Source organism: Uloborus diversus, chromosome 2 (genome assembly GCF_026930045.1).
Source record: "Uloborus diversus isolate 005 chromosome 2, Udiv.v.3.1, whole genome shotgun sequence".
In the NCBI taxonomy this organism is placed as follows: domain Eukaryota; kingdom Metazoa; phylum Arthropoda; class Arachnida; order Araneae; family Uloboridae; genus Uloborus; species Uloborus diversus.
The window spans coordinates 79,803,774-79,820,080 of record NC_072732.1 but is presented as its reverse complement, the minus strand read 5'-3'; the positions used below and the strand labels follow the sequence as shown (position 1 = coordinate 79,820,080).

The following is a 16,307-nucleotide window of genomic DNA, read 5'->3' as shown; positions in this document are numbered from 1 at the left end:
ATTACTAATGTCAAAATAATGCATAACTAAAAGAAAAACAGTTCAATCTCTGCACCTGGAAGTTTTTTTTAATGAAAACACATTGTCTTAAAATACATGTCGAGTGCCTAACGATAGATAATGCTGCCATCTAGCAACCATGCTGCCAAAGTCTTCGCCAAGCCCTTCCACTAGTCACATGATACATCTATGAACCAATTTTCTTTATCAGCAAGAATGAGAAAGCTCGGTCTACTCTTATTATTAGTCTATGGTATGAACTGATAACCGCCTCCTTTTTGAAGTCGGTTAAAAAATATGAATTCATTGAAAAAAAATTAAATGAGATATTGGTTTCGTTAATACCCTTGTTCTCCTGTCATCATTATGAAAATGTTCCTAATTAAAACCGCTAATTTTACAGCAGCTCGGTGAAATTATATTGCGTTTAGTCTTTGAAATATTAAAGATATTTTACATCCACATTTAAAGTAAAAAAGTGCATATCATTAATGTACTTAAAAGTAGCTTAATTATCCTTAAGGTAGCCTGGAAAAAGAAAAAAAAAACACTTGAAAATAAAGTCATGAAAACTTTGCTATGAAAAATTTAAAAAAAAGGGGGGGGGGTGGAGCTTTTCAATTTCTTGGGCCCCCTCCAAAAGTTATTTCTGTATCCGCCCCTGTTATTCTTAACAAATGAATAGGCAGCAATAAACAAATAGAATACGTAATAGTATAGATTGCTCTTACTAATCGTTTCTTCTAAAAATAAGTTAGTGTATAGGCTATTTTCATACGCAGTATCAAACAATTGAATTTTCATGCCTTAAAAAGTTTTTAACAGTTTCTCAAAGCAAAGAACGCCTTTAAAACATAAAAAAAACCTTTAAAATTAAAGTCTTTATATTTAAATTAAGAAAAATATTTAATCATTTTTGTCAGAAACATATTTGGAATTTGTACTAAAGTAAAATTCAAAGTATGAAATATTCTACATCATTATAAAATGTAAAAATATTGGAAAAAATTCCTATAAAAACTACTTAATTCCGAGAAATTGCTGGATTATAATAGTAGCATAAATAATAATAACTGTATGAGATGAATGGATAAGATAAAACTCCAAAATGCTTTTTACAAAGATCATAAAATCAAAAAGACATCTGGAACAAACTGATAGAATTTTCAAGATTATCAAAACTTTAATTTTACTTCTTTTTGTAATTTATTTCTGTTATTCTGTTACGTAGTAGCGGTGTAAATCAATCTATTCGTTGCCCATTTGGAACAAACTTAAGGAATTCAAGTTGAAATAGAAGGATATCATATGTTTCCCATAAACCCCAGTCCTGTGAAAAATCCCTATTCTAAAATATTTTTCCCTACAAATTTCCCTAAATTTCACCAAAACAACAGGTGTTCAGTTTGCTCTTCCAGCAGCTATTGTCCACTCTTAATCCCCTACCCTTTCCACTCATGGTGACAGGTTAGGAAAGATAAGGGCCGAGCGAACCGTGGGTAGAACCGAAGAATTAGCGAATTGGTTTTACCTAAAGGAGGTGGAGGTAGCTCGAGGATTTTTAGTCAGTCATAAAACAAAAATAACAAATTTTTAGTGAAAAGCTTGTTGAAAATTTTGAAACGATGGGGTGCAGAATGTCATTGAAGATGGAAGTCTGGCATTCTCACTTCTATTCCTTCCCTTCTAATCTTACAATGGTGAGTGGTGAGCAAGGTGAACGCTTTCATCAAGATATTAAATGAATAGAAGAGCGTGACCAAGGAAAATGGAATGCAAAAATTTTGGGAGATTACTGTTGGTTTCTAATTCAAGAGAATTTCACCATTTACAAGAGGTAAAATTAATTTTTCATCATTTTCTTTAATTACATGGGACTTGTTTTTCTACTAAAAGATAAAATCTGTGCTATTTCTCCTCACAGTGTATGTATAAGTATATTATTACTATATTTACATTAAGATTCAAATATAAGTAGATAAACATGTTTAGATTAGATTTGAAAATTTCAGTTTTCAGCCATTTATGGAAATTAAATTTGTCATAACTTTAAAATGGTACGTGTTACAAGAATTTACTTTAAATATTTATGTTTAGCAAACCCAACTTGACATAAATCAGTTATCTTTTTCAATGTCATAAAAAAGTAAAATTTTGTCAAACAGTGTAATTAATTACTCTATGGCCCCATATTCCAACATTTCTTTTATTGTAATGACTATCGCACTATTTTTTTAAAAATTGATATTGTGATTCTTTGCTGTGTTAGTTTTTTTAATGAACAGCGTTAGGTTTCAAAATTCAAGGTTAAAGAAATAAAGGGTTCATACTGCCATCACATCAGTTAGCTAGAAAAAGAACAATAGTGACACAACTCATAACGCAAGTAAAACATTTAATTCAACAAAACTATTACAGAGCTCTTAAGCATGACATCACAACAATCTTGAAATCAGAGATGGAACTAAGATGCAATTTAAAATTTTTTTAGCTCGTGAAGTCAGTCACTTTTGACGAAATAAAGGACTGTTTCCATTTTCAACAAGCAATTTCCGGTATTTTTACTTGCTGTTATGACATTTTTGAGCAGTGAGGCAAATACTAGACTAGCTTGAAAACCGAAGGTGGGACATTCATCTCGTAACCTAAAAGACTCGCTCTCGTGTTACACTCAATCCCGACCTTGTGTTACACTTGCAAATTTGGAAAACCAAATGTTGCAACCCGTTCTATTACATTTTCATGAAACTGCTCGATGAAAATTGTTTTTGGTTTTCTCCTACTTAATTCACAAATGCAAAGGAATTACCCAAGCCCTCCACAACAGAACATTCTCCCGGAAGTTGCTTTATATCCGAACTATTGTTTGAAATTCGATGATTACAAGATGAAGTAAGCGGAATTCTGACCTTATGTCTCAGCAAGGCTTCACTTGATACGCGTCTTATCAAGCTCAGTCATTTCAATAAAAGTTGTAGTATGAAACCAATCAATCAAACAAAAAACCTGGTCAGACTCCAGCGACATCTGTTTGATTTTAAGGCAACTTTAACAATATAAACATCAGATAAGTTTATTTTTAAAGTGAATATTCAAAATTGAGTTCAAAACTGTTTGATTTAATTTTAAAGCGGATTTTTTTCTTCTTCAAGAAAAATGTTTGAAAAGCTATTTTAGGTTAAAAGTGAAAAAATATGTAGCTTTGTTTTCAAGAATATTAAATTTCAAAACAAAATCACATGAGTATAATAAGCTGAGGAAAGTGTTTATCTAGTACTAATTAAATCAATATAAAATTCTGTTAGTGAAAAACTTTTTGTGACAAACTATTCCATTTTTCGCATGAAGTATTTTCAAAATTATTTGAGTGATGTAACTACAAAGCTTCGAGTTAGTGATATTGAATATTGATCCTGTCTTATTTATTTTAATTTATACATTAAATAACAATTTCAAACGAACTAAGAAGAAGTTTGCCATTTGAAAACGTATGTGAGTAAAATGTTTTGGTTATGCTGTTTTTTTTTGGGGGGGGGGGGATAATTTCTGTTTTAAATTTATAAAAAAGTTCATTGAAAATTTTCTCCTGAATGATATTATGCGCAATATCATAAAAACAAACGTAACATCTTACGCACGAATCCATACTGATTTTTAAACATATGAACTTATGCTCACTAAATTGAATTGGCGAAAAATATTTTTTTAGTTTTATTATACAAGAATTAATTACATATATGCTTCCTCAAGCACAACTGATAAATATATGGAAACATTCAAAAAGCTTTCAGTATTTTTTTTTTACTTTAAAATTGAACTTAAACTCAGTTATTTTTTAAAGACATATTCTAAAACTGGTGAATAACTCAATTTGATATTTTTATTTCTTCACAATAAGAATTAACAAAATGCACCAAAAATGCACAGATATACAATTATTTTAAGAGAAAAATGTGTAGAAAACATATCAAATAAAATTATATCCATGAAACTGATCGTTAGTATCAATCATTATGCATTACAATTTGTCTTTAAGGAGAACGTTGTATGTTAAAGAACAAGAACATTAAAACAACAATGAGTTGACCAGGAAAAACATGCCAATAAAAATTTCAAAAAATGAAAAGATGGCAGCTTTTTATTTAAAGATTTTTACACATACCTATTTTCCAGCATATAGAAAAAAAGCATCATTATAGTAAAAATTATTGAAAAAATTAACATACGTGAAACATTTGGCGCGTTTTAAAAAATTTTGCCAAATTATATAATTTTCTAAATTAAACAGTATTGAAAAGCACCCACGTTACGGTAATCTAGTCGAAGATCAATTAAAGTGTAAAATAATTCGCCAAATAAGTATATCAATTAATTAAAAAACAGCAAAAGTTCCATTGAAATGTAAGAAGAATCAACATTTGCGGCAGCAATTTTAGCAATAGAAAAAGTTTCGCCATGTTCGCGTCAAATTTTCTGACGCCAAATGATTACATTATGTGCGTCACGGTGCATTTCAAATCTGGGCGATTACTTTTCATTTTATTTGTTGTCCCATATTTTTCCCCCCCCCCCAATAAAATGAAGCTTTTTTTTTTTTTTTTTAATTGTCAAACATAGTTTGTTTAGCGGATTATTTTACATTTTACTGAAATCGTTACTTTTAATGTTGTTTCGCGTCTCGTTTCATTTAATGGGAGGATTATGTAATAAAACTTTGAATGCTTTTCGATGATCTAATTTATTTATTTGTCGAAACAATATGCTATTTTGTCTTTTTCTTGGGTTTTTAATCAAAACGAAGTAAAATAATTCGCCAAATAAAAAACGAGCTTTTAAAATAACATCAGAAATCTCGTTAAAACATTTCGCCAAATCAATTTAAGTTCTCCATCACTATATGACTCAGTTAACATAATCAGCTGAATAAGTTAACTGAGTCATAAATAGAAATTGAAGGCGTGTACATTTTTAAAATTAGAAAAAGGAGCAATCATAACATGATTATGACGATGCAATCTTTACTTTTTAATTTTCGCCGTCGATGATGTAAGTGTAATTTTTTTCAGTTTTCGCCAAGGTAGAGAGAAAACTCACCAAGTCAAGTGACTTGCCTGTAACGAAATAATATAAAAAGAGAAAATATGTATTGCATTCGTACCGATATTGTGAAATAAAATGATTATTGTCAAAATCTTGGCGATTGTGCCATAAAATACCTCTTTTAAATATGCAGTAAAATACAATATAATTTATAAACAGCAAGGATTCCTTCCTAGAAGAGTAATGTTTAAACCGTTCTCAATATCAACTCACCTTAAATGTCTCAAAAATGTTAGACGTAATCCCAGGGGCCGACTAACTAAACGTGAGGCCCAAGGCTCACAATGCTTTGAAGGCGCCCTTGTATTCATCACTTTCAGTCAAAGAGAAATAATGTTAAAATAATGTTTAACATTTATCCAAAAGAGGAATTTGATTATTTTCACAAAAATACATGATTTTTCATTGCGATTCATAAGTTTTTTAAAACATTTGGGCCCCTAAGGAAGAGGGTTCCCCTGGCCCAGGCCTAGGATGACTGTGCGGTAATCAGGCCCTGCGTAATCCCAAAATAATGCAAATAGTATTTATTTAATTTAATTTAATGGAGAGAAATAGTTGAATATTGAGTTGGGACCAGCTTTACATGAAAAGAAAAAAAAAATCCCCTGAAAAATAGAACTGATACGCCGTTCCGGCATCAATTCGCCCTGTTCTACTCATCGGTTAACCCATGTCAATGAAATTTTACGTTAAAGACAGAAAAAATCTATCCTTTAACAGCAGAAATAATACGTTAACTAATGTAAACAAAGAATCGCCCGGTTATACTACAGCGCACTCTTGCGGGCAAGTCGGCGCTTTTGATCTTTTGAGAAATGACTGAGCCTGATAAGACGCGCATCGAGTGAAGCATTGGTCTCAGTGGTGTTGGTTGACTACGTTCGGTGACCTTGGTGATCTGGTGGTTGGACACATAACTGGAGAGTCGCCGGTTCATTGACTTGGTTACTTTAAATTCGTCCTTCAAGTTCTCATTTTAAATTAATGCATTTGGGGTTGTTGGATCAGGGATTTGTCGGCTCCTGGTCTGGATCATAGCTGCCTTCGTTACACCATACCAACGGTTAAACTACGCTTAGTCATAAGTACGCTGCACCCTGGAGTGTAGAGTAGGAACCACACCGGAGCTCAGCCTAAACCACAGCCCATTATCAATTTTCTGGGTTTAAAGCGACAAAGCACTTTAATAAATCCCTCGAATTTTTTGAAATTATTTATTTTTCTTTCTATGTCAACATGCCTGCAAATTTGGTATAAATCTGTCTAACCTTATTTGCATCAATTATAATGTTACTAAGTGCATTTGGCTTCAAATCATCCAGTGCTCCACACTTGAAAGACGATTTTTGTGTACACATTTTAGAGGATACGATTTTTGATAAAATATGAAACAAATTACCTCATTTTGAGTTTGCTATTCAGTTTTGGTGTCCTTATCTTTAGAAAGATATTAATTAATTGGAAAAGGTTCAAAGGAAGGCTACGAAAATAGTAAATGGGTTTTTCAATCTCGATTATGATCATAGGTTTAGAATGTAAAATATGTACAGTCTTGAGCAAAGGAGAATTAGAGGAAGTGTGATCCAGTTGTTTAAGCTTAATAAAAGGAGGACGAGTGTGATGTAAACGTTAGCATAAGTGGCAAAACCAGGGGTCATTGTTTTAAGCTGTTCAAACCCCATGCTAATCCTGAAATCAAAAAAATTTTACTTCAACAGGGTCGTAGGCATTCGGAATAGTTTACCGAAAGTAGCTAAATTGGATAGTTTTAAGAGGATTCTTAATCTTCATTGGGAAATGATAAGATTGACTAAGACCAGCGTAGCGGGTTCACAACCCATTGATGGTTTGTATTTGTATTTTAATTTCATATCACACTGAGAAAAACATCTTCTTCATTGGCTCGACAACCCTATGAGGGCCAAGGCCTTCTTCAGAATGTGCTTCCTTTCTGATTTCTTTTTTATCAGGGTCTGACAGTTGCTCATTCTCAGAGGTTTAAATTCCTTATTAATGAAGTCAATCTAATCGGGAAAAACTTATTTTATTAAAATTTTAGCTTCGTTTAAGAAAAAAAAACGGAAACACTTCGTTGTAATGGAACTCTCTTAATTATTTTATCCTTTAGCTATGTTGCTACTTTTTAAACAAGTTCTAGAATAAGAGCGAGGGTCACCTTTTAATCGCTTTATTCTGGTTTTGATAATAGTGACGAAATTGAGACCTATTAGAACTATCTTTTTTCTTACTCCGTTTTTGTAAAGATGTTATACAGTAGAAAAACCATTTTTCGAGGAAATCGTACACATGTAGTAAAGAAATGCCTAACCAAAGCCCCACATAGCCGCCTATCCAGCTTAAGATTCCAACTGCCTGTAAAGAAAAAAAAAAGAGATGTGTTATGAAATCACCAAAACAAGGCGAAGAAAAATTTAGTTTTTAAATGCAAGAAAAGGTACATCATTAATATGACGTTTTGACAGTTATTTATTTATTATTCATTTATTCATCTATTTTGTATATTTTTTCCATCCTTTTCCCTAGAAAAAGTATTTAAAGATGAACTGATAAAAATTATGTATTTAGTATGTAAAAATATTAAAAGAAAAATTTTTTTTTAAAGAAAATAAGTCCTCATTAATAAATAAACTTTAAAAACTTTATGAACAATTCGAAGTGTAACATGTCTTTGTATTTACACTTATGATTTATTTATTTTTTTCAAAAAATATGCAAATGATGAACTGATAAGGTTATGTATTTATTTTGTAAAACTATTAAACTAACTACCAAACGGCACGAACTTGAGGGTCACAGATCTGGAGAAAATTCCGGATTTAGGTCAATTCGCATTAGATATGAACCCAGGTAAAGCGGTTTGATTTCATAGGGCCTTAGTTCGGTCGCAAATGAGGGTTCAAAATTGCTATCTTAGATCCAGAAAATCAATGGTTTTTCCCTTGAAATTAAGCTTCGTTTTATCCTTTTCTTGTACTTTGCATTGCAGCATAGTCAACTAAATGCATTCAGAACCATAGAATAAATCTCCCCCCCCCCCTACGTTGTACTGACAAGAGATGCTGAATGTGTTGGGAGGACAAATATTGTGTCAAAGTTTCAAACTCCAATGAAAACGCCATTGCGGTTCTGAAGTACTGGAAATCCATCTGGTTCAGACGGTAAAAAGTTGAGGTTCGCGAATCGGGACGAACTTCCGGATTTTGGTCCATCGGTACTATATACAAGAGCAGTTTAAGTGCATAGACTCTACTTTGGCTGCATGGAGGGTCTAAATTTGCTTGTTTGGCTTCAGAACTGCAGTAGCGGTTGCTTTGGAATTCGAAGTTTTGGCACTATGTTTTTTGCTCTCCTAACATCTTTCGCGTCTCTTGTTAGTACAACGTAGGGCTGAGGGAATTTACTCTATATTGTGAATGCATTCTTTTTTGAGAATTTACTCTATATTGTGCATTCAGTTAGGTGATACAAGGATGCAATAGCAAGAAAAGAGTTTAAAATAAAAGTTGAATTTCAAGGGAAAAAAATTGCTTTTCTGGAGCTAAACTAGCAACTTTGAACCCCCTTTGTTGACCATTCATTAATTACGTAAGGATGATTTTGGCAACTTTTGAACCCCCCTCCCCCTATGTAAAGGTGTGTAAGATTTTTCAAACCCCTCCTTCCAATTTTTACGTAAAATATAATTTCGTTTTTCAAAATATCAAAATGTTTCTAGGAAAGGATCAGGTACACTAAGACTCCTAGTTTGACGTTTATCAAAGATTTTTATTTTTCAAATATATTATATGTTGCAACACTAATTAGAAATAAAACATACCATATCATATTAGAAATAAAATATACCATCCTAATACGTTTTCTACCTTTCAGACGAAAATGAAATATGATCCCAGCCAAACCACTTGACCGCACGATTTCTGATATAAAATATTGACTTGGAAAATATTGCGGAAGAATGGGTCTGAACCCCCTCCCCCCAAGTAAGGGTATGTAGAGATTTTTCTAACCCCCCCCCCCTCGGGGCCGTTACGTAATTAATGAATGGCCCCTTGCGACCGATCTAGGGCCTATGCAGTCAAACCGCTTTACTTAGGTTCATATCTAACGTGAATTGATATAAATCTAGAATTTCATCCAGATCCGTAACCCTCATAGTCCTGCTGTTTGGTAGTAAGATTATTTTATGGTTTTATACTTAAGTTTCTACACTGAAATTTTCATTCCCGGGACCAATGAGTGTTATCAATAGATCAATTAAAAATTAAATTTTCTGATGAGTTAAAAAATAAAAATTGATGTACATAACATTAAAATCTAAAACGTTTCTAAACTCATACCTCAAATTTGGGTGTATATGTGAACGTCGTTATTTCCATGTTTTCCATAAAAATTTGTACGAGGACTACGCATCTAAAATGCAAAAAAGAGAAAACAAAATGACGAAATTATAGGCAATTACTGGTTATTTCTAACTTCTAAAGTACCATACTTACGATAAATCGGTTTCATTCACACAAGATCCCTGAAAATTAAAAAAGATTTTGTGAAACTGAAGCTGTTTTCTTATTGAAATCCATGTATAAGATCATACATTCTAATACGAAATTTTAATTTTCAAAATAAGTGAAGTGTTTTTTTTTTTTAAACAAGTTTCAGCTTTTGTGCATTTATATTGTTTATGAAGCATTATGAAAATGTACTCTTACCTCATTAACTTTATTTAGCAAAATTAACAGAATGTAAAATGATGATCAAATGAAGTCAATATAAAACAGCATTAAAATTAACATAATCATTTGGTTATGAATATTAAAAATGTACACCTTGCTCAAGCCTATGCAAAATGTCTTGACAATAGCCTGTTTAAAATGCCTACGGAAGTTGTCTACGGAATAGCAAGTTATAAGCATTGAGCGTATAAGTATTTACAGCTTAAATAATTGTTTTCTAAAAAATCGATTTCTCACTTTCAATAAATCCTCCTCCCCCTATAAAACTTAACTAAAACTTATACTGTTGTTCAGATTCCGAAACGTCCCACAGTGCGGCGCTCTTACGGTGGAAGTGGACATAAGTCGTTCTTGACGGGATTTTGTAATATACAGGGTGTTCCGTTTTAACCTGCAAGACCTTTATTTTCGCAACCGTTAGTCCATGATGCCTACTTCCAATTGCAAAAATATTCAAAATCAGATGCAGAGTTAAGATATCGAAATTTTGAAGCAAAAATGAAAATGAGTCAAAAAATACAAAATTTAACTTTTATACGAGCCCCTAGGTCCCCTAACTATTATTTAGAGAAATAATCTCCATTAAAAACAATTACTGACATAAAAAACTTCACCTTTGTACGACCAAAATTCAAGGAGATATTCCAGATCAAAGTTTTAAGGGACCATACAGAAGATGAGATTGGAACTTATCGCTCTTTCAGAAGAATGATAGATCCTCAAAGTAAGAAAAACAAGATATTTATATTTTTGATTGCTATGCAAAAATAAATGCAAATGTTATGCCGTGACACGCAAAAACACACTGCAAAACCTCGAACAATTTGAAAAACCACACTCTATGCGCACATATTGTTCCGAGTTCGGTGCAACTTCAAACTTTCTTGAAATGACGACACAGTTCTTGAGAAAAACACAGGAGATTTATTTACAACTATGTACAAGAAATATCGTTAGTAACTGCTAAATTAACCATAGCTATTAAGCAAATATCAATTAACACCGTAAACTAAATGGTTACATACGTATTTACATCAACAATACGCAAAACCACAGCACAAAAGCTAATACACCTTCCAGCGCATTCACAAGACGCCCGGCGTTTTATACCTAGCAAAGAAAAAAGATCCAGAAAATCCTACAGTGTTCTACCAATTTCTCATACTTCCTTATTCCATTCACAAATCTTATCATTCAGAAATGAGGAAGACAGGTATACTTCATTCGAATGTAAGGGGGTTGTATATTCATTACGAGAAACTACTTACAGGTGATTTAATAAGACAATTTTAGATAAAAGAAAATGGAATAAACGCCAAATTTAGCTAGATTACAACAAATTAATCATAAAAATAATTACTATTTACGGAATTTGTAACAATATAATTTTAAGCACTTGCTAACTGCTATATTTTCCCCCAAAAGGTGCTATCACGGTGAGTGAAAAGAGGTGTAAGTTACATAACGCTGCGTTTCATATCTCGGTGAATATTGGTCGTTCTAATTTCAAACTTTTTGTGTTAGGATTATTTTTCAATGGAGATTATTTCCCTAAATGTAAGTTAGGGGACCTGGGGCCCGTATAAAAAGTTAAATTTTGTATTTTTTGACACTTTTTTTTTTTTTATTTTCACTTCAAACTTTCAATATCTTAACTCTGCATCTGATTTTGAACATTTTTGCAATTGGAAGTATACTTGAAGGACTAACGTTTGCGAAAATAAAGGTCTTGCAGGTTAAAGCGGAACACCCTGTATATTATTATAGCCAGAGGCGTAGCTAGACCCGACTTTCGGGGGGGGGGGGGGTTACTTCTTTTATTTTTTATATGTATATATATATATATATATGTGTGTGTGTGTGTGAACTTTTACATACTTTGGAATGGGGTGCCCCAAGTTCGATACTTGTGTCAAACAAAACAAAATCAAAGAATTTTTTTTTTTAATTTATTTTTTGTAATGTTTTGGAAAATTTAACTGTTTTTTCCTTTTCCTCCATTTAATTTAAAGTGAAACTTTCTAGCAACAGGTCTAGTCAAAACCAGTCTATCCAAATCAGGGGGAAAATCAAATATCTGATGAGCGTGTTCCGTTCATTTCAGTGTGACTGCTTAATTTAGAGGCTAACACACATCTACAAAAGCTGGCATCCCTGAAAGCTAATAGATGGATCCATTTCCGCCTGTGAACTGGATGTTTGACTTTCAATCTCATCGGTGATCAGACTATTTTTACTAACTTGGTTCGCACTAAAAGCATGAAATAAAATAAAAAAAGACTTCTTGATTATAACCTGCAAAAAATGAAATGACTTTTCATATCGTTATATTTATATGTTGCTTTTTATATGTATTTACATTTATGCTAATTCTAAAGCAGTTAATAAAATTTGAATTAAAAAAGAGGGAAGAAATATAGGCGGTAGAAAGTTATTTGCACAAAGCTGCATACCATCTGTTCTCCTTTCAAGCTTTTATTTTTAATTTTATTACCTGCTTTAGAATTTATATAAATATCTATTTGAGAGAGCAACAGCAATTTTCGAGTGTTATAAACAGAAGTCTTGTTTATTTTCTACTTTTTAATGCGAACCAAGCTAACAGAAATAGTACAGAACAGTCTAGATTCATTTCGTTTTTAAACGTTTTATTCCTGTAATGCTATGCAGTTTTTCTTTTAAATTAAAATAAAATTTCCTTCAGAAGGGTTCGATGGAATTAATGCTGCTTCAGCAGACTGTACTTCGTTTTCTTCAGAGGACGTTAACTTTCTCTTTTTAGAGCAACCATTTTCGTCATTTACATTTTGCGGGGGGGGGGGGGGGGGTAAAAAGCTTGTTATCGGTTTTGCTCTCTTCATTATACAACAACGTTCACTTAGAATATACTATTCTAAATAGTTCAGACTAAACGTTTTTAAAAGAATACGCAGTAAATACTGGCTGACATTTTCGACAAATCGATGTGATTGCGGTGGATTTTCTGGTTAGCAAAGGCCGTTTTGACTATCACAGCACAACACCAACAAAAACCTTATGTCTCGAATTCCGGCTATGCTATCATTTTCGGATTCGAAGCCCAATGAACTTCAAAGCAGCAAGCAAAAGCATTTTCTTCAACTCGAAACAGAAAGGGCTGAGGGGGCAAAAAAAGGAGAAATGCGTTCCACGAATAGGTTTTTTAGGAAAATTAACGAAAGGACAGTCGTTTCGAGCACTTTCCTGGAAGAAGAGTAAAGGGGTGAAATTCACAGGTTGAGTATTAGTTGCATTATGGATGAGTATTTCAAGTTCATGGTTAAAGGTCATTCAAGTTAAAAGCCATTTTGCTCTGTTATCTGGTTTAGTACTGTTCTGTGATTGCTCTCTTTCTTAAAATTATGATTCCTTAAAGAAAACCAAGATGATAGGAGGGAAGTTTAAGATTTTTTCAAGTAAAGAAAAAAGGAAAATCCTAGAATATTGGCCAGGTTAGATTTGCAGCAATTGCTAACCTCAAGAGGATAAATAATTAATCAAAAAACAAGAAAAAGAAAAAATCAGGCACCAAAAAGCAATAAAAGACGTTTTCTTCAAAAAGATATGCTCAAAGTTTCTTTAAACTGGCAATAAAGCACATAATAATGTAATAATAGAACAAAGACCTAACAAAACTAATACAGAGGAATTTTGATCAAGAGCCCATGTTCTCTATAGTATCGATTTCAAATTTTCACCATCATATTCCAAATTTCTATAAAGTTTCTTAAAGCCCCCGTATCTTAAAACCTCTTTATCTCGATTTTTTCCATCCTGTGAAATTCGAAACATACAGATTCAACTGTATGTAATATTCCCACTGCGCCGCTCATAAAATTAAACATACTTAACAATTTTCAGAATCTATGACAAAAAAAGGCTACATATTCGTAGATTTAACAAATCAATCTCATTTCTAAAGAGAAGTGTGAAATTTCACTCAATTATCAAAAAAATGTTGCAGCACAGTGAGGAGTGAGGCGTCTTTACGCTTGAGGGTCACTCATTGAGCTGATTTTCAATGGCACTGGAGGGGGGGGGGGGGGGGAGCGCGAAGTGAATTTTTGACCACTGTTATTCAGAAAAAAAAATTTTTGATTTTTTTTTCTTTTCTTTTTCTTTTCTCTTCTCTTTTTTTTTTCTCTTCTATTTTCTTTCTCTTCTCTTTTCTTTCTTTCTCTTTTCTTTCTTTCTCTCTCTCTCTCCTTTTTTTTGGGACAAACATTTCGGGGGGGGTTGTCCCCAAACCCCCCCCCCTTTAACTACGCCCCTGATTATAGCATAGTTAAAGTAAGTTTCCTCTATTTTTCTCTTAAGTTCTTAACAAAGAGTAAGTTTTTTTCGACATTTTTATTTAAAAAAAAATTGATTGGGAAATGTTAGGTTTTTGGAGAATTACCCAGAACTATTCAAAGCAGTTTAAAACAAGAAATACATGTATATTTATGGTCTATGATCGTTATTAAATCAAAATATTTCAAAAACTCAGAATGTTTTGGGTCAAAATTGACACTGTTAATTTGAATTTTTTTTTCTTTCTAAACGTTATTTAAAGACATTAACAAAGAAATTTTATTCAAAGATATTAACAAAAAAAAATGGATCTTACTCACCTTCTTTGATGCTTTCCATGCTAAATGGAATACAAAAAAATCATAAAAATTGCCGATGTGTCCTCAACACGAAAGAAGAGCGTATTAAATCAAACTTGTTCCACTGATAGAGAAATGCGATCTGTTAGTTGTTCAAACATGATTTCTCTCCTTTGTTTTTACGATCTCGGATTAAAAGCTGAAATTCCATCTCACCAAGATCACTATGAACGGATTAATACAATAAAACAAGTTGGGGAAAAAAAGTCGCATTTTCCACTTTTGTCAATAGGCTGCCGCACTGTGCGTCGCCTCCCCCGCCCTACCCAAGGTCTGTACCCTTAGTTTCCGGCGAGGCTGGCATAGCCTCTCGTCGGCCCTGCATGTTTTTCCAACTTTCTATTGCTTGAATTTTCCAGAAGTTCTCTTTTGCTGATGAATTTCACATACAAAATGTGTGGAAATCCTAACGTTAATTTTTAAAAGAACCTAATAGATATAGAATATAAATTTACCGCGTATGACTGCAAAATGTTTACTTACTCGCTGTCCTTCACTGTCAGCAATTTGAACTTGGAGTTCATAAGTTGATATTCTGAAAACATAAACGTTTATCATTCGAATATTTTAATTTTCACTATTAAACACACAATATTCTTTCTAAATTTGAAATCGGAAACATTTATGCAGTGCAAGGAGAGATTATCACAAAGTTAGGAGAGACTGAGGTAATGGCTGTCAGCGGGTAATGGCGGTCACTATGATTTCTCGTAAAGTGAATAACTCAGATTTAAACTGATTGGTGCGCGATTGGTTTCACGGTAGTTTATAGATGTACTACTGAAGCGCTGGCCATCTTGCCAGTCATCGTTTGCCTGTAGTGTAAAAAATACTCTTTTGACGTTTCGCCTTATAAGAAAGAGAATAGTTTAATTCCTCATCAGCTCTTACTGTTTACCTTTCTTGGAACGAGACTGATCTCATAAGAACAATGTAAACGATGTCGTATCGCGTAGTGTTTTATTAACGTTTTAAGCATTGTTTTTTTTGCCGTTGAATGAAAGCATGCGGTTGGGGGTAATGGTGTCACCACCCTCAAGGTAATGACGACGCCTCTGAGAGGTATTTATGTGACATGTGCTCTGGAAAGTAAAATTAACTTGAGCTTCTAAAAGCTCATAAACTTATCTAAACATATTGGCATTGCCCTTATATTTGTAATCCTTTTTTTACCCTGGAAAGGTGTTTTTTTAATCATTGACTTCATATTATGTCTATACTTTCAATTATTTTTTGTAATATAAAAAAAAGCGGAATTATGTAATAAAACAAATATAAAGATTTTAATTTAACGTGCTTATACCATTGAAAATCCTCTTATTTTTTATTTTACAACCATTAAGTAGTAAATGACATTACTGACTGCCATTTCCCCCGGGGTAGGGATAATACCGGTCAAAGCTCTGATGTTGAAATATTTTTTTTTCCTATTGGTAAGATTAATTAAGGCTCAGTTTGAGTCTGCAATATGTAAAATATACTATATATAAGCAATTTTGCATGATTGCGTTTCACATTTAACGCAAATTAAAGTTTTATATTCATTTTCCCTTAGGTGTGGCTGCCATTACCCCAGTCTTATTTTAAGAAAAACCTACTTGCAAGGCATTGTACACTGTCTGGAACATTCAGCTCTCGCTTTTTCATGGAATCTTGGAATGCCTGTCAGATAGAAAAAAAAATAATATTATTCTTTTACGTTTAAATTTTATTCTTGTAGTAAAGTGTAATTAACTCACCAAAAAAAAAAGCTATAATATATACTAGCTGCGTGCCCGGCGTT

At 32.7% G+C, this 16,307-nt stretch overlaps 1 protein-coding gene across 1 annotated transcript in view; it reads right to left on the bottom strand.

The window, feature by feature from the left end:
* Positions 1-5,025: 5,025 nt before the first annotated feature.
* Positions 5,026-16,307, bottom strand: part of LOC129216375 (acid-sensing ion channel 4-A-like) — an 86,753-nt gene continuing 75,471 nt past the window's right edge. Inside the window, exons 8-13 of the mRNA XM_054850588.1 lie at positions 16,123-16,186; positions 15,008-15,059; positions 9,618-9,646; positions 9,462-9,534; positions 7,353-7,476; positions 5,026-5,111 (exon numbers count right to left, since the gene is read on the bottom strand). Of these exons, the coding sequence (XP_054706563.1) occupies positions 5,026-5,111; positions 7,353-7,476; positions 9,462-9,534; positions 9,618-9,646; positions 15,008-15,059; positions 16,123-16,186 (428 nt within the window). The remainder of the gene's footprint in view (positions 5,112-7,352; positions 7,477-9,461; positions 9,535-9,617; positions 9,647-15,007; positions 15,060-16,122; positions 16,187-16,307) is intronic.